We start from the raw sequence: 26,870 nt of genomic DNA, 5'->3' as shown, positions 1-26,870 counted from the left end.
TAGGTAGCATTGTCCCCATTTTACAGATGAGAAAACAGGCCCGGAGAAGCTGAGTGATTTCTTCAAGTTCACATTAGTAACAAGCTGTGCTTCTGTCATTTTCCATGTGCTTCCCATTTGCGTGTGCTTTTAGTTCTGCATCTTAAAGCAGCTTAAAAAGAGGGAGCAGCTTGAAAAATCCAAACCCAAACCACCACTTATACGTTATTGGAGCTATAGAAATTTCTTTTTAGCTGACTCACCGAAGAAAAGGTTATGCCAGCCCTCTTCCCCCCTGCCATTTCCCCCTCAGCTGGGGGATAAGACAGAGGCGGTGAGCAAACCCATCTCCCTCCATTTTCCTCCCCAGTTCAGTCTGCCTGTCTGGCGGCTAGAGAAAAAAAAAAAGAGAACCACCTTCTCTACTCCCACCAGAACAAGGCGTTTCAGGGTCCTAGAGTGAGCTGGGTTTGGTGGACTCCCCGGGAAGCTAGGACTCAAAGCATTCCACAGATAACAGTACTGCTTCATCGTTTGCACTATGCTTATTTCACATATGCTGCATATTTCATTCTCACAACCCATCAGGCAGGAGATGATGCCTTCGTTTTACAGCGAAGGAAACTGCCTTGGGGAAATGCAGTGAGTGACTTACTTCAGCACACAGCTAATACATAGACCGTGCAAACATATCAGTGTGGCCAAAATATTTGCCCTCTGTAGCTCTCACGTGGAGGCCAATTAGTTATTTGGAAAAGGTGAACGCTGGGCACTACTTCTTTTAATGCCATCATGTGGTGATTTGTCCTTTCCACTCTTATTCTTTTCAACACCCCTGTAAGAAAGACAGGGCAGGGGACTGAATGAGCTGATTTCAAGCCCAAGAAGTTGGAGTTAAGGGTTCTGAATTGAGTCTCAATCCTCAGGGCTCTGCCCCTCCCTAGCTGGGTGACCCAGGGCCACCCAGGTCACGGGGGTCACTGCTGTCATTTAAAACAACGTGCAAAGGATAAAACTTTTGAACCTAAATTCACCTCTCTTATGTCAACTGAATTCCAAAGTCCTCCTCTGCTTACTGTGGGCCTCCGGTTTGCTCATCAGCACAACAGATACACTGCCACCCGGCTCCTTCAGACACCCAACAACAAGACGGCACTGTGACCTTTGTCTCCTTGCAAAACAGCTCCCTCCAACAGCTGCACATCATTTCCTCACAGATTGCTTTTCACCCATTCATCCAAGGTTTAACCTGGCTCGGTTCACTCATGCTCCATAGCAAGGAGGTATGGGTTCTAATACCAGCTCTGTCAGTTTTAGCCCCTCCCAGATGCTGACAACATCTGGCCTACTTACCTCACAGGCCAGAGTAAGGAGCAAATGAAGTCAAATATGGAAAAGCACTTTGAACAATTAGAAAACATGGCACAAATGTAAGTTTGGCGGCCAGAGGAGGGGATGCATTGTTTTTTAAATTCAGTATTTCACAACTTATTTTAACCCCTGCCCCCCTATTGCTTTCTCAGTCTTCTATATATATCACCACCAGCGAAAAGGTTTGTGAACATGCTTTGCTTTTTGTGCTGGAGATGACCAGCACAGGCACAGGAGAGAATTGTTACATGCAGTGGAAATTGAGAACCGGTTTTTACTTATCTGCCCACCAGGCCGCCTTTGACAAATGTATATGAAAAGATGGTAAACAAAAGATTTCAGTTTCTTGTCCCAACTGGCAATAAATCCCTCCAAGAGAGTACAACTCAGCAATGACTTAGGCCATCCTATTCCCGTGTGGTAGCACAAATAACAAGAATTCGTGTATTGAGCACCTACTGTATACTAGGAGTTGACTATTTCTAATCCTCACAACAACGTCCCAAGGTAGATATTATTATTGCCTCAATTTGTAAATGAGGAACTTGAGGCTCAGAGAAGAGATTTCCCAAAGATCGCTCAGCCCTAAGTGTCGAGCTGGGCCTGGATTCCAGGTGGGCCTGATTCCACAGGCCACGTCCTTCCAGTCTGCCACACTCCCCGGGAAGCACAAAGCACGGGGGACATAGGAAGGTGGGCGAGATACCCCGCTGGCACACTGCTCTGGGGATCACCCCTCCCCTTTCTCTGACTAAATTTTGAGCAACGATTCTATCAGCTTTGCCGGCCAGGCCCTTTAAGGGCACATCTGAGACCTGCTCACTAGGGGAATACCCCGGACTCAGAACTCTCCCCTTCCTGGGGCCCTACATCCCTCAACCTGTAGAACATTCCTGCTCCCAGTGCCAGGCCCACCTGTTTCCAGCCCTATCCGATCTTGGTACAAGTGAATCTTTTAAACCCTCTCTCTATTCCACCCTCTCACTTAAGGGTTTCTACACATTTTCTGAGCCCGTCAAAGCCCCCGCTCTTGATCTACCAGGCCCTCCTGGACAACTAAGACCAGACCCAGGTTGTGTGCACATGAGACTTGGCAGCCAGGGGCTGGGAGGGAGGATTTCTGCCTGAACTCTGAGGACCTCCCACACTCAGCGACAAGATACCGCCTCTGCTACCCTGGTGCCCTTGTCCCCGGCTCAGAGACATTGAGAGATTGGCAGAAAGACTCGTCACCCGCTTTATGGAACCTGTCTTCTCCTTTCCTCGTCTACCTTCTGCCTGGGTGAGCTCACCCCACCTCCAGCTTCCATGACTCACCACATGTATGCTGATGGCCAGCTCTAGCCCTGACCTTTCTGCTGAGCTCCCTGACCCATATCCTATCATCTACCACACCGCTCCTCTTGATGAACAAAAATTCAAATTCAACAGCGTGGCAATGAACTCATCACACTCCTCACCCCTCTGGCTCCATTAGAGTTTCTCAGGGCCTGTCGCCTATTTAGTGCTCTTACTGGGAAGCTCAGCACTGTTTCTGGCCTTCTCCTGACAAAGCCGGCATTCAGTGTCTGCAGAATGAATTACTGAATGAATGAGTTCCATCATGAATCATGCTTCTTCGTCAGGCAGATTCACAATAATGCAGCCTCTTTCTTTTCATATTCAAACAACTTTACATAAAAGGAAACCCAGAATCCCTCACCTTAAAGCAGCAATCATTTCTCTCTCAGACCCCCTTTCATCCTATCACTGAAGGGACCACATTTTCACAATGTGTATTCAGTGGAGAGGTCTGCTTTATACTCTGCTTTGGAAGCTTACCATATCATATACTACAGAGTCTACCTTATAATAATTTTAATGACTTTTAATGACTGCAGATTGTCTATAAGATTGCTATATAATAGCTTACTTAGCCAGGCCCAGATTTTGAACATTTGGATTGTTTCCAGGTTTCTACTGTTATTTCCTTTATTCATTTAACAAAGCAAATTACCTTATTTGCCTGGGCACGCATAAAATTTCCCTGGAGGAGGAGGAGGGGTGTGGGATTGTTAGAGGCCAGGAGTGGGAAGGAGACTTTTCACTGAATTTCCCTATAGACCCTTTTGAATTTTGAATCATGTGAATATGCTGACTATTCAAGATATATATACCAAAAGCTTACTGTACATGAAGCATCTCACTAGAAGCTGGATATAGCAGTGGGGTCTACACTCTCAAACTAACTTCCTAATATGTGCTCTCCCAAAAGTATGTATAATGTACCTTGGGAATCCAGAGGAGAGAGCGGGGTGGAGAATCTCAGACAATGACATTTTCACAGTAACTTGAAGCATGCGTAGGACTTAGGCTGCTAAGAGACCACCGTGGGCAAAGGCCCAGAATAGCAAAGGGCACTTCCTTGTTGGGAAAGGAGGCTGTATCTGGTGTGGTGTGAAAGTTATGGGAAGTGAGACTTTCAAGGAGGGCAGAAACCAGTGGAGCAAAAGGGCTCTGGAGGCCAGGCTCTGGGCTTCGCACTTGATCCCGGAGGCCATGGGAACCTTTGGAGGGTTAGAAACAGGGCAGAGGGTAAGAGCTGTGTTTGACAGCAATCCTCTAGCAGCAAAGGACCAAAGGAAGGTAGAGCAGCTGGAAGCAGCCTGCTGGAGTCCAGGAGACAGTGACAAAGGCCTGAACTAGGGGACCAGCTGTCCCAATGAGCCCCAAACCACCCTGGTTTTAGCACTGAAAGTCCTGCGTCCCGGGCAACTCCTCAGCCCCTGGCAAATAGACATAGTCGGTCATTCTAGCCTGAACCAAGGCGCTAGATGCTGCTGTTCCCCAGAGCCTGCCTGCCCTGAGAAGTGATCCAGTGACTTCCAAGAGATTTTGAAATACTCACCCTGTTCTGTCCCACACTCCACCTCCTCGGTCCCCACCTCCAGCCACCACTCCTGGGTTCATTTACTTTCTGTAGGTTCTTTCTAGAGCTGCTGATCTGCAGACATAAAGGGATTTATGAGGAAGACATCCCCACTTACCAACGTCCAGTCTTCTTTCCCTCTGCTCCCCTCCACAAACCTGAGGCTCCCGTCAAATGAAACTAGTCCCTGTGCCAAAGCAAACCTGCAGACTTTTGTGTCTCCCCAGCCATCACAAGACAGATCACTCTCCCTACTTCTCTGCCTGTTGAAGCCCATTGCAAATGCCACCCCCCCGCACAGCTGAGTACCAGTACCATGGAAAAGCTCCTGGGTGGGCTTCCCTGGTGGTGCAGTGGTTGAGAGTCCGCCTGCCGATGCAGGGGACACGGGTTCGTGCCCCGGTCCGGGAGGATCCCACATGCCACGGAGCGGCTGGGCCTGTGAGCCATGGCCACTGAGCCTGTGTGTCCGAAACCTGTGCACTGCAACGGGAGAGGCCACAACAGTGAGAGGCCCGCGTACCAGAAAAAAAAAAAAAAAAAAAAAGGCAACCCTCAGAATGGGAGAAAATATTTGCCAGCAAAGCAACTGACAAAGGGTTAATCTCCAAAATATACAAGCAGCTCATGCAACTCCATATCAAAAAAACAAACAACTCAATCCAAAAATGGGAAGAAGACCTAAATAGACATTTCTCCAAAGAAGACATACAGATTGCCAACAAACACATGAAAGAATGCTCAACATCACTAATCATTAGAGAAATGCAAGTCAAAACTACAATGAGGTATCACCTCACACTGGTCAGAATGGCCATCGTCAAAAAATCTACAAACAATACAAACAAACAATAAATGATGGAGGGGGTGTGGAGAAAAGGGAACCCTCTTGCACTGTTGATGAGAATGTAAATTTATATAGCCACTATGGAGAACAGTATGGAGGTTCCTTAAAAAACTAAAACTAGAATTACCATATGATCCAGCAATCCCACTACTGGGAATATACCCAGAGAAAACCATAATTCAAAAAGACACATGCACCCCAATGTTCACTGCAGCACTATTTACAGTAGCCAGGTCATGGAAGCAACCTAAATGCCCATCGACAGACGAATGGATAAAGAAGATGTGGTACATATATACAATGGAATATCACTCAGCCATAAATGGAAACGAAATTGAGTTATATGTAGTGAAGTGGATGGACCTAGAGTCTGTCATACAGAGTGAAGTAAGTCAGAGAAAAACAAATACCATATGCTAACACATATATATGGTATTTTTAAAAAAATGTTTCTGAAGAACCTAGGTGCAGGACATGAATAAAGATGCAGACGTAGAGAATGGGCTTGAGGACATGGGGAGGGGTTTGGTAAGCTGGGACAAAGTGAGAGAGTGGCATGGACATATATACACTACCAAATGTAAAATAGATAGTGGGAAGCAGCCGCATAGTAGAGGGTGATTAGTTCCGTGCTTTGTGACCGCCTAGAGGGTTGGGATAGGGAGTGAGTCCGGAGCCTGAGCTCCGCAACGGGAGAGGCCACAGCAGTGAGAGGCCCACGCACCGCAAAAAAAAAAAAAAAAAAAGAAAAGCTCCTGGGTGGCAGACACTGCCCGAGAACTTTTCAAACATTACCACTACTCCTCACAGCAAATAAATATGATTAGTCCCTTTTTCCAGAGGAGGAAACCGAGACTCAGAGAAGGGAAGTGTCTTGTCCAAGATCACACAGCTACTAGCCTTCCCCTCCATCTTCTTTGTACTTCTCTGATGGCCCCAATCCTTGTATTAATGATATGTGTACTTCTTTCACTCCCTGCCAGCCCCCTGACCCACCACACACACGATTGTCAACCTGGAATAATGCCAGGCTTGTAGTAGAACCTCAATAAAAATTTGGTGAAAGAAGGGACTATGTATGTCCCTTGTATAGTACCTAGCCCATTGACTGGCATTAAATAGGTTCTCCTATTCAGGTATTGCTGAAATTGCAGTACCGAACCAAGTAAAGGTATGATTGAAGGGGGACGATCAGAAGAAAACACATTATAGCAAAACCTCAGCTATCCAAAGCTTTCTAGAAATGAGTCATTCTGAAGGCTGAGGGTGAACCTTCAGAATCCAGGAAGAAGAATCCTAGGGCTGCTTCTTTCTCAGCGTTTCCCTCGCTTCCACCCACTTCTTCTGAGCTCCCCGGTCCCCTCGCTCTCCTTTTCCTTCCAGTCTTCTTTGGTTTTCTGTTGCTCCTGCAAAGCTTCTTAGCTTCTGGTTTGGCGAGCTAAGTGCAGTCTTCCCCTTGCTGTCCTTCCATGCCTTTTGCACCCTTTCTTCTCACCGCAGTACCCCCGCTTCCATAGAGGCTTCCCTGCCCTCCTCAGGCTGGCGGATGCTTCTCTCATCTGCGTCTGCACACCCCACGGCACCCCATATGGGTGTCTGTGATTCCATCCACCTCACATGCTGGACTGTGAGTTTCTCGAGGGTTAGAATCATATCAGCCCTAAATGTCTATGAATGAAATTACCAGACCCTTTTGTGCTTCTCGGCCACCTCTCCTTTGGTACTGCTTACTCCGAGGCAGCTAAGGGTTTGCTTGTTGGTTGGTTGGATTGTAATTGGGAAATCATGAGTGCTGGTTATTCAGGATTTGTCTGCTCACCTACTTCTCTTCTTCCTGCTTTTACTACATTCACTGGTGTTCATGTTATACTTGTCCAGTTGGCTCAGGAAGGCGCCAGCTCAGACAGTATGATCTTTGTTTTGGAGGGGAAAGGGCTGGCAAATCAGGGTCATGGCCCAGCCCTGCCAGTCCATCTTTTTTTTTTCTTTTTTTTTGCGGTACGCCGGCCCCTCACTGTTGTGGCCTCTCCCATTGCGGAGCACAGGCTCCGGATGCGCAGGCTCAGCGGCCATGGCTCACGGGCCCAGCCGCTCCGCGGCATGTGGATCTTCCCGGACCGGGGCACGAACCCGTGTCCCCTGCATCGGCAGGCAGACTCTCAACCACTGCGCCACCAGGGAAGCCCCCTGCCAGTCCATCTTGCTTAAGGAACCAGGAGACCAGACCTCATTATTTGTTCCACAAGCATTTACTTGAATGCCTACACTGCATCAGGCCCTGAGCCGGACATTAGGGAGGCAGAAATGGAAATCCGTGTGTCCTTGCCCTGCATCTAGCACCCTGTGTGAGCCCTTTCTAGGCCTCTTCCATTTACCCATCTGAAAGTTAAGCAGGGTAGAGACCTGATTTGTAAGCAGCCTTGGAGCTGGCAGCATTGCGGAACTCGTCTATCCGGGATACTCTCGCCCTCCCCACATCTGTGCTTTGCCCTGGAAGGGCCCAGGCCCACCTCTTACCTCTCTCCCTTCTCCCCTGCAGATTCTGAGCAGATGTGCTCTAATACGTCTCACCCTGTATGTGGCCAACTAGCCCCCAAGAAGCAGCTTGGTAACCCCAGCTAGCCAGGGGGAAGAAAAGAAAGAGGACGAGGAGGAGGGGTGGCATGTCAAGTGACCATGGAGGGTACATTGGGGGAGGACAGTACATCCCACGGTGCACCAAAACCGTCCCCTAAGCTCAACTCTGAAGATTCATATTAGTCAGTCTAATCGAGGAGGCCCAAGCCAGAGTGGGAGGTAGGGAGGGAGACAGAGTTCCACTAATATTCCTGGAAAAGGCTAAGGAATCAATATTTCCTTGTACTTGTCGGACACTTGATACCTTTTTGTATTTGATTTTCCTGGCAACCTTTTTGATTACATTCAGAAGATTTTTTTGAGCACCTACATTAGAGGCCTTATGCTGAGAATTACTGGCCTTTTCCTTTAGGACACTTATCAGAAATTCAAGTGTATAGACAGTTTCCTAAGTTTTTAATGTCTGTCTCCTCCACTAGACCGTGAGTTCAATAAAGGCAGGAATCATGCCCATCTTCTTCCCCAATGAATCCTCAACACCTAGAACAGCACCTGGCAAATGGTAATCACTCAACAGATAGTTACCGAAAAAAGGAATCCACAAGCCTGGGACCTGGAGACAATCTTTAATTTTGAAAAGGCTGGTGTGCAGAAGCAAGCCTTTTAGCCTGAAACATACTAGGTGTTCAGTAGACATTCATTTAATTAAACGAAGAATAATAATAGGAAACACTTACAGTAATACCTCCTGTGTGCCAGGCCCTGTGCTAAGTGCTTTACGTTCACTCACTCAATCCTCAGAACAACCCTATGAAGCAGGTACTATTATTATCCCCATTTTACAGTTGGGGAAACCGAGGCACGGCAGTTTGCCCACTTGTAAGTGGCAGAGCTGAGATCTGAACCCCAGCTATCTGGCTCTAAAGTCCATGCCTTTAGCCGCTAGATTGCCTCCCAACAACAGATCTAGAGAGACAGAGTGATTCCCCCACAGCGTCCGGGGAGGAACTTGGCGGAGCCAGGACCGAAAGCCAGGTCTGCTGTCTGTGCAATGCTTCTCCCACTGGCCACTGGTACAGAACCCCTGGGGCCAGAGGCACAAGGAGGGACCTGAGAAGTCTAGATACTCATGCAGAGAAGGCTCTAGTCGACTAGGTGGCTCTCAGCAGAAGACAGGAGGAGTCAAAGAGCATCCACCAGGGAAGACTGCTTTTCAGAGATCCTATTTGAGACCTAAGCCATTCCCTTTTCCTGTACTAATTTATCAGGGACCCCTCCTCACACACACACACACACACACACACACACACACACAGCTAGAACCAGCCTGAGGCAATTGAGCACCTGTGGGGAAAGGATGCGTATTAGAGAGATTAGAAAGTATGATCTAAATCCTGGTGTGTGCATAGGAAGTTGAGGTGGGGAGAGAATAGGGAAGACTGGAGAAAAGGCTAAAACCTCCAGCAGATAAAGGGACTCAGTGATGAGATTAAAGCAAAGCACCTGCAATCAGCTCAGCTTTGGAGGCACCAGCCTTCTTACCACAACAGAACAGCACCATGGCCATGGCCTTCCTCTCCCATCTGGATCTTCAGGAAAGCCTCCAAACACTCTCTGTTTTGCAGTGGATCCCAGGCGATGTCTTTTTAGGTGAGTGAACCCCAGGAGCTGGAGAGCACAAGGGAACAGAAGAAGAAAGAGACCAGGAATCTCCAGATGAGGAGGACTCCAAAGAGATCATTTGGTTGGTCCCCTCTCTCTGGGAAAGACTGTGCCTCTCCACCCAGAGAGATGGCTACTGTTGAGTTCATTAGATTTCTCTCCTCCCATCTGAGGGGCATGAAGGCCAGGAGTGAGGCTGCAGGTTTCCTGCTTTAAAGATCACCCCAGCCCTCTCTCAGGACTGCCCCCTGTGAACTAGCTGAAAAGAGTCCTATTCGGGGGCAGGGGCAGAGTTGGTGTTACTGGGTAGATGTAAGGTGGTTTTCCAGTATAAGACTATGATGAGAGAATTATGGAAAATCTGCGGGCTGCGTGAGTGACTCATGAGACAGAATTTTGAGAAAGGGCCAGTTCTTCAATGGACTCAGAGAATGACAGTCATCGGTGCTGGGCAAATGGGCTGAGAGCTTGAAGGTTTTCTCAGTCAGAAAACAGGGCTTTGTGAGCAGCCAATTACAGGGGCAAGTTTGGAAACTGGACGTGGAGAAATGTCATCCTGAAGGATGGGACAGGTTAGGAGACTGCCAAGTCCAATCTGTGGGAGGCTATATGACCCTCTAGAGCAGTGGTTCTTTTTTTTTTTTTATAAATTTATTAATTTATTTTTGGCTATGTTGGGTCTTCGTTTCTGTGCGAGGGCTTTCTCAAGTTGCAGCAAGCGGGGGCCCCCTCTTCATCGCGGTGCGCAGGCCTCTCACTGTCGCGGCCTCTCTTGTTGTGGAGCACAGGCTCCAGATGCGCAGGCTCAGCAGTTGTGGCTCACGGGCCTAGCTGCTCTGTGGCATGTGGGATCTTCCCAGACCAGGGCTCGAACCCGTGTCCCCTGCACTGGCAGGCAGATTCTCAACCACTGCGCCACCAGGGAAGCCCTAGAGCAGTGGTTCTTAACTAGGGACCTATAGACCTAGAAAGAGGCAGGGAGGGACAACGTTGAATTTGGATGGAAAAAAATTACCTGTTTATTTTCACTAACCTCATATTGTAATGATGAATGTAGGCAGCAAACCACAGAAATACCTGTGAATTTGTCGGTAATAGACATCACAGAGATTTACATTTCACATGCCAGTTGTTGCAGTCATCTCAAAAGTTCATTTATGGGCTTCCCTGGTGGTGCAGTGGTTGAGAGTCTGCCTGCCGATGCAGGGGACACGGGTTCGTGCCCCGATCCGGGAAGATCCCACGTGCCGCGGAGCGGCTGGGCCTGTGAGCCATGGCCCCTGAGCCTGTGCGTCCGGAGCCTGTGCTCCGCAACGGGAGAGGCCACAGCAGTGAGAGGCCCATGTACGGCTAAAAAAAAAAAAAAAAAAAAAAAAAAAAACCACCAGGCTAATATGTTCAGACTTTATCCTGTCAGCAGTGGGAAAATACTGAAGGCTTCAGAGGAGGCAAACAACATTATGACTGTGCCTTAAAAATATATCTGTGGCATGGAAAACAGACTGGAGGGGAAGAGACCAGCAGACAAGAATAGACAAAAGGCTGCAGTCCAGACCAGAGGAGATCAAGTTCTGGACCACAGCAGTGGCAGTGGAGATAGAGGCAGGAGGATGAATGGGAGAGATTTTTTTTTGGAAAGGGAGAGAAGTTAAAGATAGCTCCAAAATGTTGAAACTGTGACATTTATCCTGAGGCCTGAAATATGAATAGGAGCTAGCCAGGCAACGAGCTGAGGAAAGAGTCTTCCAGGCAAAAGGGACAATATGCACAGAAGCCCGGAGGCTGGGGAACAGAATGAGTTGAAGAAACTGACAGAAGAACAGTATGGTGGCATGCAGAGAACTAGGGGGTGGCCAGGGGCTCCATCACCAAGGACCTTCAGAACCAAGGTTATGAGACTGGACTGGATCCTAAAAGTCATGGGAAGCCATGTGAGTTGTTGAATTATTGAATTACCATTAACCCCCATAGGTTCTCATATTTATCATTAATTTTGATCCATTAAGTAATCACAGAGCCACAGAAATGTCTCTTTGACAAACCAGCCATGTTCTTGGTTATATGCTATAGAAGGACAGAGATTTGCATTTAGCATGCTGGCTGCATCATGGCTCAAATCGAAGCAGGTAACCTGTTTAGAAGACATTGGCAGTTGGCTTAGAGAGAGAGAATGGTGGCTTGGACCGGATGGTAGCATGGAGGTGGGGAATAGAATAATTTGAAAGATGTTTGGGGGACAGAACTGATAGGAATTAACAATTGACTAAAGGAAAGCAGTAATTAGAGCTCAGTGGCGAAGAGTACAGTCTCTGGAGGAAGAGTGTGAGTTCTCAACTCTGGCTCACCCACTAGCTGGCTGCGTGACCTTAAGTGGTTATTTAACTTCTCTGAACCTGGGTTCCTCATTCACAAAATGAGAATGCTTATTGTCCTAATGGGGGCTTTATGAAGATTAAATAAAATACACATGTAAAATACTTAGTTTTACATGATGAGTGTACAGTAAATTTTGGCTATTACTATATGGGGAAAGTGAGCAAGCAAGATGAATCAGAAATGATTTGAAGAAAGGACCTGCTTAGATTCATATTGGTACCATCTTTAACTTAAGCTAGTAATCATTAGTAATTTGAGGGTGTACAGGTTTACATTTACTTTTTTAAAGTCAAGAGCAAGGGTGAAAAAGGATATTACATAATGGTAAAAGGGTCAATTCACCAAGAAGACATAACTATCCTAAATGTCTATGCACCTAGCAATAGAGCTTTAAGATATATGAAGTGAAAACTGACAGAACTGGAAAAAAAATAGACAAATTAACAACTACATTTGAAGACTTCCTTGAAAACCACAAACAACCAAAACTCACCCAAAATGAAATAGATAGCCTGTAACTATTAACTAAATTAAATTTTAATTCTGGAAGGTTATAAACCTTCCAAAACAGAAATCTGCAGACCAGTTGGTTTCAACGGCATATTCTTCCAAACATTTTAAAGATGATATATCACAAATTCTACACAATCTTTTTCAGAAAATAGAAGAGGAAGGAACACTTGCCAACTCATTTATGAGGCCAGACCCTGATACCAAAACCAGACAAAACAGTACAAAAAAGAAAACTACAGACCAATATCCCTCATTAATATAAATGCAAAAATCCTCAAAAAACTAGCAAATCAAACAAATATACCATGACCAAGTGGGCTCTATCCCAGAACGCAAGTGTAAATATTTGAAAATCAATGTAACCTAGCATATTAACCACCTAAGGGAGAAAAAACACACACAATTATATCAATTGATGTAGAAAAAGCATTTGACAAACTTTAATCCATGGTAAAATCTCTCAGCAAACTAGGAGTAGAAGGCAACTTTCTCAACTTGATAAAGAGCATCTGTAAAAAAAAAAAAAAAAAAAAAACCTGCAGATAACATCACACTTAACGGTGAAAGACTGAAAGCTTTCTCCCTAAGAGGAGGAGCAAAGCAAGGATGTTCACTCTCACCATTTGTATTCAACATCATACTAAAAGTCCTAGCAAGTGCAATAAAGTAAGAAGAAAAAAAAAAGAAAGAAAAGCATACAGATTGAAAAGTAAGAAATACAACTGTCCTAATTCACAGATGACATGATCACCTGTGTAGAAAATCCCATTAAATTAAATACTTTTAAAATCTACTAAAAAAAATCCCTCTAAGGGTGTGGAGAAAAGGGAACCCTCTTGCACTCCTGGTGAGAATGTAAATTGATACAGCCACTGTGGAGAACAGTATGAAGGTTCCTTAAAAAACTAAAAATAGAGTTACCATATGATCCAGCAATCACATTCCTGGGCATAAATCTGGAGAAAACCATAATTCAAAAAGACACATGCACCCCAGTGTTCATTGCAGCACTATTTACAATAGCCAGGACATGGAAGCAATCTAAGTGTCCATCAACAGATTAATGGATAAAGAGGATGTGGCACATATATACAATGGAATATTACTCAGCCATAAAAAGGAACGAAACTGGGTCATTTGTAGAGACGTGGATGAATCTAGAGTCTGTCATACAGAGTGAAGTAAGTCAGAAAGAGAAAGACAAACACCATATGCTAACACATATATATGGAAACTAAAAAAAAAAAAAGGTTCTGAAGAACCTAGGGGCAGGACAGGAATAAAGACGCAGACGTAGAGAATGGGCTTGAGGACATGGGGAGGGGGAAGGGCAAGCTGGGACGAAGTGAGAGAGTGGCATGGACATATATACACTACCAAATGTCAAATAGATAGCTAGTGGGAAGCAGACACATAGCACAGGGAGATCAGCTCAGTGCTTTGTGACCACCTAGAGGGGTGGGATAGGGAGGGTGGGAGGGAGACGCAAGAGGGAGGGGATCTGAGGATATATGTATATGTATAGCTGATTCACTTTGTTATACAGCAGCAACTAACACACCATTGTAAAGCCAATATACTCCAATAAAGAAGTTGAAAAAAAGTAATAATGATTCGTATTTAACTTTATCTGAGTTTTCTTCTGAAGCTTACCGAGCAAATTTACTCTCATCTTTTTTTTTTTTTTTTTTTTTTTTTTTTGCGGTAGGCGGGCCTCTCACTGCTGTGGCCTCTCCCCTTGCAGAGCACAGGCTCCGGATGCGCAGGCTCAGCAGCCATGGCTCACGGGCCCAGCCGCTCCGCGGCATGTGGGATCTTCCCAGACCGGGGCACGAACCCGTGTCCCCTGCATCGGCAGGCGGACTCTCAACCACTGCGCCACCAGGGAAGCCCTCTCATCTTTTTTTAAAAAATAAATTTATTTATTTATTTATTTATTTTTGGCTGTGTTGGGTCTTCGTTTCTGTGCGAGGGCTTTCTTTAGTTGCGGCAAGTGGGGGCCACTCTTCATGTGGTGCGCGGGCCTCTCACTGTCGCCGCCTCTCTTGTTGCGGAGCACAGGCTCCAGACCCGCAGGCTCAGTAGTTGTGGCTCACGGGCCTAGTTGCTCCGCGGCATGTGGGATCTTCCCAGACCAGGGCTCGAACCCGTGTCCCCTGCATTGGCAGGCAGATTCTCAACCACTGCGCCACCAGGGAAGCCCCCTACTCTCATCTTTTATGAGGGTCAGAGGTAGCAAGATTTGTATCCATGGCAATCTTCCCATAAAATTCCTCCCCCTGCTATTTCCTATTTAATTAGTATGCTTACAACAACCACTTCAGCCAGCTCTTGTAAGGGGAATTCAGCCTATCACTAAGGTTTCTTCTACTCCATAACACGACTTTTTTTTTTAATGCCCATTCCATCTTTTTCCTGTTATTTTCATCTAAGCCCAAAATGCGAGAGACAAACCTGCTGGCAGGTAACTCTTGAGTTTCTTCCCCTTCTCTGAAACTTTTATCTACTATGATGTTATCTGGTCAAAGAAGTCATTCCTTTAGCTGGGTATTTTTAAATTCACAATATGTGTGCTGAGCCCCTCTTTCTCATGAATGCAGATTTTAAAATGGAATTCAACTCCCACTGCTGTAAGATGTACCACGTCTGCATTTCACAGCCTGCTGTGACCCTTTCTTTGCTAACAGAGATGATTTTTCCCCCTTCTGAACTTTTGAGACATTTTGAATGGGACAAAATCGAACAAAGTAAAGCAGTTTCTAATATGTGTTTTCTTCTCAGCATCAAACAGCCCGTACACTGCAGGCCGCCCCTCTCCACTGGAATGTGCTGACAGAGCAGTTCCACAAAGGAAGGAGGGTTGAGCTTTCAGAAAGGACTTCCTGAGGTCCCAGAATGGGGATGTAAGCCACCGGCTCAAGATGCTGTTTCCTTCCAATTGCCAAGTAGTGCTGTCCTTTGACCCCAGCTGAGGACCTACTCTGAGAACGTCATGGTTCTGCTGTCCTCAGTTAAGATCTCAGCCATCAAGGGGACCCAGATCCAGGGACTCAGAGGTCCTCCCGGACCACAACAGAGCTAGGAGGGGGGTAGGGGGTCGGGGGGGATGAGGAGAGAAGAGTCTCACACCGGCCTCGACCTGCTCCTTCACTACAGAGCAGAGATCGGGGTTATGAGAGGTGTATTAAACTTGAAGGGAACTGAAGGGCACAAACCCTTTGTGTCCCCTCAGGAGCTATTCCTATTCTTCTTATACCCTACTTTCTGGTGTTCACTAAGTTTGGGATGCTGTCCGTGCTCGCCTTAGCCTGGCTCACCTATGACTGGAACACCCACAGTCAAGGTAAGAAACAGGGGAAGAGTGGTGGTCCCTGTCTGTACCAAGGATGGAACCACAGGGCTGGGGTGGGGGTGGAAGGAGAGAGTGGGAGAGACAGAGGGAGAAGAGGTGGGGAGAGGAAAGAAGAGGAAAGGGAAAGGAAAGGAGGTCAGGGAGGCGAAGCGAGGGAGAGAGGGAGAGGAGCACAGGAAGGTAGAGGGAAGGGGAGGGAGACAGGAGGGCAAAGCTCAGCAAGTAACAGAGGTCTCTGCCAGGCTGCCCAGGAAGAATTGAGGCTGGTTTCTGGGTGGGTGCTCCCAGCCTCCTGCTATTTCCCTCCCAACTTTCTGACTGCTCCAGAGGAGCAGGGGCTTCCTGTGTCTCCTTGGGGGTTGGATTCAGGGACAGTACCTATAGCTCTGTGCCCAAGATATGGAAATGTGAGAATGAGGCCCCTCTAGTGACCTGAAGATTTTAGGAAGCATCCTCCACCTCTGGGAGAAGTAGAGGGATTGGCAAGCTCTCACCCAGTCTTCCCTTCCCTTCCGTACCTGCAGGTGGTAGGTGTTCAACTTGGGTACGAAACTGGACCCTCTGGAAGTATTTCCAAATTACTTCCCAGTAAAGGTGACTACACTTCCTCTGGGTGCCCTCACTCCCTGTTGCCCAGACGATCCCTCCCCATTCAGCCCCATGTTTTCAAAGACTTTGGTGGCCAGCAGTGGACATCAAGGCCCAGAGGCATAATGCAGAGCAGGGACCCAAGATGGATGGGCAGGTGGGGAGACAAATGGATAGCACCTTGCCTCAGAGTGGCAGACCCAGGTCAGCCTCTCTGAGCATCATAACCCCTGGCAATCCTGTGACAGTGAAGACATCCCAGTGAATAGGGATTTGGGGCTCCCCAAGGGAAGCACAGGCTACCTACTGGGATCTCAGTCCACATGTCCTCTCTTCCTTCTATCCACTACTCTGATTCAATCTCCCTCTAACAGCTGGTGAAGACTCATGACCTCTGTCCCAAACACAACTATATCATTGCCAACCACCCCCATGGCATTCTCTCTTATGGTGTCTTCATCATCTTTCCCACTGAGGCCACTGGCTTTGCTCGGATTTTCCCAGCCATCACTCCTTATGTAGGGACCTTGGAAGGGATCTTCTGGATCCCAATTGTGCGAGATTATGTAATGTCAGTGGGTGAGTATAAGAAATCATTCCATTCTCTGACCTACCTCAGGGCTCCAACTTCTATAAGCCTTGACAGTCAGTCCAGTTCTCACTCCCTGCTGGAAGAAGACTTAGTAGAAAATGAGTCCAGAACACACTGGGCCAATAACAGGAATATGTGGCCAAGCCTCAGGTTCTGTCCAAGATCTGGGAGGCAGCATTTGATTAGACAGCAGGATAAGTTATAGGCATTCATAAGAGTTGCCAAGGATCCTTTCAGAAGAGGAAGCAGAAGCCTGGAGTTCAGGATCAAAGCCAAAGTGGAAAGCAGAAAGCAAAAGCCAAATATCAAAACCAAATATAGGGAAAATGAGGCATGAATGGGACAGCTCAGATGAACTTTGCCTGACTTTTGGGGGATGTCAACTGGCTTCTTTTGGCCAGTCATTTATATAGCAACTCTCATCTCAGGGCGTCTCAAAGACACTTTTAAGTCTTTCATACTAGCTGGTACCCTCCTGGCCCATGACCCTCATCTCCTGAGAACCCCTTTGAACTTGCATAAGACATCAAGGGATAAAGGATAAGCGTCCGTCAGAATCCAGGACAACTTCCCCATGCCAGGCTTCAAGCCGGGGTACTGTGCCAAATGTCCTTCTCTTTGGATGAATATCCATCCTTCTGGACACCAGAAAACAACTGAAGCCAAACATTAAAAGGTAAGATACATTGATACCTGGAGGGGCCAGGTGAGACCACTAGAGTCCCAGAGGATGGTTCTGCTCCCGTCTCAGGTTGGTATGAACCTGGATCTCAAGGACTGTGGCCTGGAGCCAATGTCTGCCATCCCAGGAGAGAGCAGAAGGTGAGCACAGGGCAAAGTTGGGAAGCAGAGGTGAGGAAAGACTCTGTGACTGTTGTAGAGCAGCAAGATGTCATCCTCATTCCATGGTTCATCTACATTTCAATTTGGCTTGGACAGGATCCTGGGTCTGCCTACTCTCCAGAACCCCCAGCCAATGGCTTCCCTTTGCCAGGTTGCTCTAAGGAGGAAGCAGGATGGTGGTGGCTATTCCTCACTACTCGTAGGGAAGAGAACTCTGGAGAGCCTCAATTGCCATCAGCCTTGGGAGAGTGGAAGACAGCTGTGGTTCCTGGGTAGAGAAGGAAGTGATGGGCTTAAATACTATAGAGCTAAGAGAAAGTAGGCAGAAGAACTCAATGTAACCCCAACTGTAGTAGCACAGAGCTGCAAGGCAAGCAGCTGACCCTAAGGACCAACCTCAGGGCTAACCCAGGATGTGGAGGTTAAAGACAGAAGAGTGGAAACAAGCACAGTCAGGAGACAGAAGAACTGTCGCCGGCAGGAAGACCCTGGAGGAACCCCTTACCCCGTCCTCAAGCACCAACTTTGTTATACCACTTGACTCTTTGGTTTCACGGGTGTGTGCCCAGTGAGTGAGTTGGCCTTGAAGTATTTGCTGACCAAGAAAGGCTCGGGCAATGCTGTGGTTATTGTGGTGGGTGGAGCTGCTGAAGCCCTCATGTGCCACCCAGGAGCCTCTACCGTCCTCCTTAAACAGCATAAAGGTTTTGTGAGGTTGGCACTGAAGACAGGGTGGGTCCCTAGGTTCTGGTGCCCTATCTTCAGGGTGCCATAGGTCCTCTGTAGCACCTCTCCAGAATGGTGCCCTTCCTTGGAAACCTGTTAGAGGGGGTTCCCTCTTCATTCTGATTGCTTCTCTCTACTCGCTCACACTGTGCCTTAAGGGTGTTTGGGCCTCCAGACACATTCTGGTGGGTACTTTTAAAGCCTGAAGTTGGAGAAAAAAACAGTAAAAGACCTTTACCTTCTGCCCATTAGCCTAGTAGGCTGGGGGTCTGGGGAAGTGGGGCTTCAGTCTATATCAACCCATGAACTACGAGGCCCAGAGAACTTACCCAGGGCAAGGAAGGCACTGGGCTTGATGCTGTGGGGATTGCAAAGATGCAAAAGACATGGATACTGCCCCCAAAGAGCATATAATCTGGTTTGAGAAATAGAATGCATTCATTCAGCAGTTACTGAACAGCTACTGTGTGTCAGGCATAGTACTAGGCATTAAGGGTATAAAAATAGATAAGACCTGGTACTTGCCTTTAAGGAACTCACAGTCCAATGGAAGACAGACATATTCACATATAATTACAAAATATATCCAGAAGCCAACCACTTACCATCTCAACTATCGCCCCCTGGTTTACCACCCCATCGTCTCTCCCCTGGACTATTATGACAGTCTCCTAAGTGCTCTCTCTTCTTCTATCCTTGCCTCCCTCACATCCAAGAGTCTATTCTCAACCGTGGCCAGGATGATCCTATTCAGCGTGAGTCAGATCATGTCACTACTCCAAATGCTCCAGTGGCTCCCATTTCACTCCGAGCAAAACCAAAGTCTTTACAAGGGCCTGCAAGACCCTAAATGATCTTTCCACGTCTCTGATCTCATCAGCCACTGCCCTCCCCCTTGCTCACTCCATTAGAGCTACACTGGCCTCCTTGCTGTCCCTCAAACAAGCCACACACTCCTCCCTTAGGGCCTTTGCTCTAGCTGTCCCCTCTGTCTGGGACATTATTCCTACAAATAACTCTTTGGCTTATTCCTTTACCTTCTCCAGGTCTTTGCTCAAATGTCTCTTCTCAATAAGTCTATCCTGACCATCCTGCTGGATCTTTTTCCCATTGCACTTATCATCTCCTCATATGTCATCAATTTTATTTCTTTACATATATGGTTTTCTATTTGTTCATTATTATTGTTTATTGTCTGTCTTCTCTTAATAAAAGGTAAGCTCCATGAAGACAGAGATTTTTTTTTAATCCATTTTGTTCACTGATGTGTCCCCAGGGCTTAAAAAAGTGCTGGCACATAGAAAGAACTCAATACATATTTGTTGAATGAAAGATGTGCCATAATGGACATATGTATAAAGCACTATGAGAGCACCAACTGATGGAAAGCCTTTCACCCAAAGTAGAAGTTTCATAAGTGGGTGACACCTGAACTGTGAATTGAAATATTAGTAGGCATTACCAGTCAGACCAAAAGGGAAAAAGAACTCAGGCATTCAATGAGGGCCAATGATGACATGTCAGGCACTATGCCAGGCCCCTGGGGTTCAAAGATGAATAAGACATAGTTCCCCCTTTGGATTAGCCTGCTGTCTACTGGGAGTCAGCCAGGCAAGGTGATGACTGTAGTACAGAGTTGGGGTAGTGTTAGTGTAGGAAAGAGGTAAGCACTAGATGAGGGAGGTGGGAGTGGAAGGAAATGGAGGGGGTCAAAGAACTGGAGGTGGTTCAAGGGGATGAAATTGGAGCTGAGTAGTGAAGGGCGAAATAGAATTAGCCACGTGAAGACAGAGGGAAGGCATTTATAGCAGAAGGAGCAAGATGTACAAAGGTGCACAGACAAGCAAGAACGTAGCACACTTAGTATGGCTAGGCAGATTCTGACGAAGGGCTGAGGAGAGGGGAAGCTAGCCAGGTAGGCAAGGCTAGGGCACAAAGGCCTTGCTAAGCAGCGTGGCACAAAGTGAGGAGCTCTGGAAGAGTTTTAAAGAGAAGAGTGACATGTCCAGATACACAGTCTAGGAAGATCACTCTGGATGCTGGGTACAATAAGGGCTATTAGATTTCCTGAGATTACGTTCCTCCCATCACAAGACAAGGTGCAGCAACTCCCCTCAAAGGGTTCACTTGTGGGAGGTGGGTGTGGAGCATAGCAAGAATGAGACACAAGGCTGGAGATGCTTGGGTGCTTGGACTCTTGTCCTACAATGGGGAGATTGTAGAGGTTTCCTACCTTGGAGAGGGTTTCACTGCGGGGAGCTTCCTGGGGGAACTCACACTCCTGCCCGTCTCTTTGCAGATCATACCTTGTCCCCTCCTATTCCTTTGGAGAGAATGAGGTTCACAATCAAGAGACCTTCCCTGAGGGCACATGGCTAAGGTTCTTCCAAATAAACCTTGCAGGACAGAATCAAAAAAACCCTGAGACTAAGTTTCTGTACCTTCCACGGCCGGGGCCTCACTCGAGGATCCTGGGGCTTCTTGCCTTTCAATCGGCCCATTACCACTGTTGGTAAGTTTTCCAGCATCTTTGGACCACTCAGGTCCTTGATTCCCCCCACCCAGGTCATCCCTCAAGTCTCAGGGGACCCGGCACACAGCTGGGACAGGCAATGAGAATTCCAGTGGCTGTGGTTGAGGGCAGGGTGGGGAGGACAACTAAACAGATCAGAGTTGTGGCCATTCACTGGAGGGACACAGTTCAGCAGCTGCCATGAGGGCATCATTATTCGCATACATTCCTTCAGCACTCTCTGAGTTTACTCTCATTCTCTTAAGCATGCACGAGATTAGGTATTTGGAGAACATGGGACAGGATGGGGTTGGAGCAGAGGGAAAGAACAAAGGAAGGGGAGGGGACCCAGATACTGAGTTTCAGTATGTGGCTCCCTCTGAGGAATAGGTAATTTGAGTTGGGTGGGGGGAAAGGTCTGATGCTTGTCTCTCCTCCTTTCCCACAGTTGGGGAGCCCCTGCCAATTCCCAAGATTAAGAAGCCAAACAAAAAGACGGTCAGCTTGGTGCTTTGTGACCACCTAGAGGGGTGGGATAGGGAGGGTGGGAGGGAGGGAGACGCAAGAGGGAAGAGCTATGGGAACATATGTATATGTATAACTGATTCACTTTGTTATAAAGCAGAAACTAACACGCCATTGTAAAGCAATTATACTCCAATAAAGATGTTAAAAAAAAAAAAGACGGTGGACAAGTACCATGCACTCTACATCAGCGCCCTGTGCAAGCTGTTTGACAAAATACAGTATGGCATCCCTGAGACCCAGGAGCTGACAATCATATAACATGAGCTGGATTTCCCCGTTATCGAACCCCCAAAGGCATTAAGGGATCCAAGTAGAGCCACATGGAAAGAAGAATCTGGACAGAGGGGGAGATCTCAGGCTTGAGTGAGGAGGCCAACCAAGCCAGAAAGTACTTAAAGAGTCCAGCTTAGAGGAAGGAACCAGAGGGATGGGGAAGAGTGGGCAACAACCCAGTTTAGTAAGCAGAGTCTTGTGAGTCCACAGATCTTTTTTGCCCCCTGACTCCAGCCAACTCTGATCAGAGGAATGAGAAGTTAAAGAACACCATGCCCTTTCCTCCTGAGCCTTATTGACACCATCACTATTTAGGTTGAAGCTTAGAAGCCTTGTTGAGAACAAGGATGGTTTGTTTTCTCCTAGGCCCTTGGCCCTTTCCTTACAATTTGGGGGCCACCACAAGGTAAACCAGGGACCTGAGCTATGCTTTCCTGATCCAAAGCAGACACGATTCCCTCAGCTGTGATACAGTTCTACACTGGCAAAAACTTTACTAAAAATAATTATGCCATTTCTTCTATAAAAAATAAAGCTCTAGATATATAAAACAGGATATGACTATTTCCTAATTACTGTGTGGTTCACTACTGGGCTTCCCTGAAACCTAGCCAGAAAGCTGGTCTGTGGAGAGCCATTTTCCTCTTCTTTACCCACCCTTTACTCTGTAGCTGACAGAAGAGGTGGAGGAGTGGAACCAGAACTGTTGCACAGTGTAGGAGACAGTACAGGACCATGGGAACTGGCACAGGCACGCCCTGAGTAGCCCATCTCTCCTGATCCCACATAACCACCCTGGGTGAGGAGGGAGGGCACCTACAAGACCACGTACCAGCTGTGAGTCTACTTTATGTCAAAAACCTACTGCAGGGAATTCCCTGGTGGTCCAGTGGTGAAGACTCAGTGCTTTCACTGCTGAGGGCCCGGGTCTAATCCCTAGTCAGGGAACTAAGATCCCACAAGCTGCGTGGTTCAGACAAAATAATAATGACAACAACAATAATAATAATAAAAGAGCCTACTGCGTACCAGAGACTATGCCATCGTTTTCGCAGCCTCTGTCTCTGAATGCTAACACAGCCCCATGAGATTGCCATCATCTCCATTTCACAGTAGCTAAAACTCCTAGAGGTGAAGTAACTTGCCCAAAGCCACAAAATCCAGGTTTTGCTAGTTCCATTCCAAAGCTCTTTCTAATTCAAAAAACCACCACACTTCCCATTCCTCATTTCTTGGAGACCTATTAATTAGCTTCATTTTCCTAAATGTGGTCCTGTGGCACCCTACTTAAATTAGTTCATAAGTGTGGGTAAAAATGACATGGATTCTACTCCAAGTGGTCCCAGGTTAGGCCTCATGGAAAATAATGTATTAATTAAATAAACTTTTTATAGCGACAGAATGGAATTGAGAGTCGAGAAACAAACTCTACATTTATGGTCAATTGATGTTTGCCAAGGGTGCCAAGATAATTCAATGGGGGGAGGGGAGAATAGTCTTTTTAATAAATGATGCAGGGACAACTGGATATTCACATGCAAAAGGGTGAAGTTGGAACCCTACCTCATACCACATACAAAAATTAATTCAAAAAGGATCAAAGACCTACAGTGAGAGCTTAAACTGTAAGACTCTTAGAAGAAAAAGTAGGGTAGTTTGCTGGCCTTGGATTTGGCAATGGTTTCTTATATATGACACCAAAAACACAAACAACAAAAGAAAAAATAGGTAAGTTGAACTTCCTTAAAATTAAACACTTTTGTGCTTCAAAGGACACTATCAAGAAAGTGAAAAGACAACACAGAGAACAGGAGAAATTTGCAAATCATGCATCCGATAAGAGTCTAGTGTCCAGAATATATAAATAACTTACAACTCAACAACAAAAAGACAACCCAATTAAAAATGGGCAAAGGATTTGAATAGACACATTCCTACAAAGAAGATATACAAATGAAAAATGGTCAGTTAACCATTAGGGAAATATAATACAAAACTAAAATGAGATACCATTTCACACCCCCTAGGATGACTATAATAAAAAAGACAGACAATAACAAGTATTGGTGAGGATATGGAGAAATTGGAACTCTTAAGGCATTGCTGATGGGAACATAAAATGGTACAGCCCCTTTGGAAAACAGCTTGGCAGTTCCTCAAAAAGTTAAAGTTATCATATGATCTAGCAATTCCACTCCTACATATATACCCAAAGAACTGAAAACACACAGTCACACAAAAATTTGTATATGGATGACCATGGCACAATTATTTACACAGGCATGCCTGGTTTTATTGTGCTTCACTTTATTTTGCTTTGCAGATAATGCATTTTTTACAAATTGAAATTTTGTGGCAACCCTCTGTGGAGCAAATCTATCAGCACCATTTTCCCAACAGTATTTGCTCACTTCGTGTCTCTGAATCACTTTTTTGGTAATTCTTGCAATCCTTCAAGCTTTTTCTTTATTATTATGTTTGTTATGGTGATCTGTGATCAGTGATCTTTGATGTTACTACAAAAACTCACTGAAGCCTCAGATAATAGTTAGCATTTTTTTTTAGCAATAAAGCATTTCTCAATTAAGGTATGTGCATTGTTTTTTTAGACACAGTGCTAATGAATATTTAATAAACTACAGTATAGTGTAAACATAACTTTTATATGTACTGGGAAACCAAAAAATTCACATGACTCACTATATTGCAACATTTGCTTTATTGTAGTGGTATGGAACTGAACCCACAACATCTTCTAAGTAAGCCTCTAATAGCAAAAAAGTGGAAACAACCCATAGATTCATCAGATGATGCATGGAGAAACAAAATGTGGTACATCTATACAATTAAATATTATTCAGCCATAAAAAGAATGAAGTACTGATACATGCCACAACAGGATGAACCTTACAAGCATTATGCTAAGTAAAAGTAGCCAGAAACACAAAGCCATATATTGCATGACTCCATTTCCATGAAATGTCCAGAATAGGCAAATATGTGGATAAAGAGAAAGAGAGAGACAGGAAGTAGATTAGTCATTGTCAGGGACTGGGGAAAGAGGTGATGGGGAGTGACTGCTAATGGGTCCATGGTTTCTTTCTGAGATGATAAGAATGTTGTGGAATTAGATAGTGGTGATGGCTGCACAACCTTGTGAATATGTTAAAACCCACTAAATTGTATGCTTTAAAATGGTGCATTTTATGATATATTGTAACCGAGATCAAGCTCATACTGCTTGCTGCACAAGAGGCCACTGAGTTGAGAGACAAGGTGTTGGGGCAAGGAAAAACGACTTTATTCAGAAAGCTAGCAAACCAAGAAGATGGTGGACTAATGTCCTAAAGAACCATCTTAATTCAGGGTAGAATTCAAGCTTGTTTTATTGTAGGAAAGAAGGAAGCAAGAAGGGGTTAAGATCAGGAAGTGACATGTGGTCACCAGCAAAGGTCCAAGGATGGTTGTGAAAACTTTGTTCTTGGTCAGCTGACTTGCACTGATGTGAGTCTGGTCACAATGTTCCTTTAAATCTGGACAAGGCAATCGTTAATTTTTTGTTCATACTTCCTTATCTCCCTGTGGGAGACAAGTTTCAGGTGAGGGGCTGTTTGCACAAATCTTAAGCTGTAAGCAAAATTCCTTTAGTGATTAACATGTCTACATGTAGAGCTAAGCAGAGGTTTATGACTCAGAGATTAAAGCAGCAGAAGAGATAGATACATTATGGAGTCAAAGATGCCAAGCTTCTTCTACAAATAAGATGCAGGCAGGGGACATTGTGGGGAGGGGTGTCTGTCCCCAAGAGGGCCCAAACAGTTCTGCTTTGTTACAGTATGAATTATACCTCAAAGAAAAATTAGCCTTTTAGTTTAAGGGAAAAAGTGTGAGCTATATTAAAGTTTCAAAATCACAATAAAAAATTTTAACACTTTTTATTTTGAAATGATTGTAGATTCACAGGAAGTTGCAAAAATAGAGCTCGTCTGACCCTTTACCCAGCCTCCCACAATGGTGACATCTTATATAATTGAAGTACAATATCAAAACAGGAAATTTACACTGGTACAATACCGTTAATTAGACTACAGGCCTTATTCAGTTTTCACCATCTTTATACCCACTCATTTGTGTGTGTGTGTATGTGTGCATGTATGTGTGTCTATACAATTTGATCCCATATATAGATTTGTGTAGCCCCCATGACCGTCATGATATAGAACTGTTTCATCACCATAGAGGAACTCCCTCATACTACACCTGTATAATCACATACCTCCACCTTCGTCCCTGTCTCCTGGCAATCACTGACCTGTTCTCCATTTCTGTTGCTTTGTCATTTCAAGGATATTACCCTCAGCCTTCTGTATCCAAGGGTTCTGCATCCACGGTTTCAACCATGGATCAAAAATATTTCATCAAAAATATTGTCATATCAAAAATATTCGAAGTATTCAGAAAAAAATTCCAGAAAGTTCCAAAAGGCAAAACTCGAATTAGCCACAAGCCAGCAATTATTTACATGGCATTTTACATTGTATTAGGCATTATAATATAAGTAATCTAGAGATGATTTTTAAATATATGAGAATGGGACCTAATTCAACTTAAAAGCTTTTGCATAGCAAAGGAAACTGTCAACAAAACAAAAAGACAACTTACTGAATGGGAGAAAATATTTGCAAATGATATGACCCATAAGGGATTAATACCTAAAATATATAAACAGCTAATACAACTTAATATCAAAAAACAAACAACCCAATTTAAAAGTGGGCAGAAGACCCGAACAGACATTTTTCCAAAGAAGACATGCAGGTGGTCAACAGGTACATGAAAAGATGCTCAACATTGCTAACCAATAGAGAAATGCAAATCAAAACCACAATGAGCTATCACCTCACACCTGTCAGAAGAGCTATCATCAAAAAGACCACAAATCGGAGCCTGTGCTCCACGGCGGGAGAGGCCGCAGCAGTGAGAGGCCTGCGTACCGCAAAAAAAAACAAAAAAAAACAAAAAGACCACAAATAACAAATGTTGGTGAGGATGTGGAGAAAAGGGAACCCTCATACACTGTTAGTGGAAATGCAAATTGATGCAGCCACTATGGAAAATAGTATGGAAGTTCCTCTAAAAACTAAAAACTAAAACTAAAAATATAACTAAATATGATCCAGCAATTTCACTTCTGGGTATATATCCGAAGAAAAAGAAAACACT

At 45.5% G+C, this 26,870-nt stretch overlaps 1 protein-coding gene across 1 annotated transcript; it reads left to right on the top strand.

The window, feature by feature from the left end:
* Positions 1-9,241: 9,241 nt before the first annotated feature.
* LOC308608620 (diacylglycerol O-acyltransferase 2-like protein 6) lies at positions 9,242-21,632 on the top strand (the record flags this gene model as incomplete). Its single annotated transcript, XM_081221867.1, is given in 10 exon segments — positions 9,242-9,332; positions 15,466-15,576; positions 16,110-16,157; positions 16,160-16,179; positions 16,548-16,748; positions 18,162-18,340; positions 20,634-20,727; positions 20,729-20,846; positions 21,295-21,353; positions 21,543-21,632. Coding segments are annotated over 10 exon segments (1,011 nt in total).
* Between the last annotated feature and the right edge of the window lie 5,238 nt (positions 21,633-26,870).

Source organism: Mesoplodon bidens, assembly GCF_964165515.1.
Source record: "Mesoplodon bidens genome assembly, chromosome: X".
Classification (NCBI taxonomy): Eukaryota; Metazoa; Chordata; class Mammalia; order Artiodactyla; family Ziphiidae; genus Mesoplodon; species Mesoplodon bidens.
This window is presented reverse-complemented; position numbering and strand designations above follow the sequence as displayed.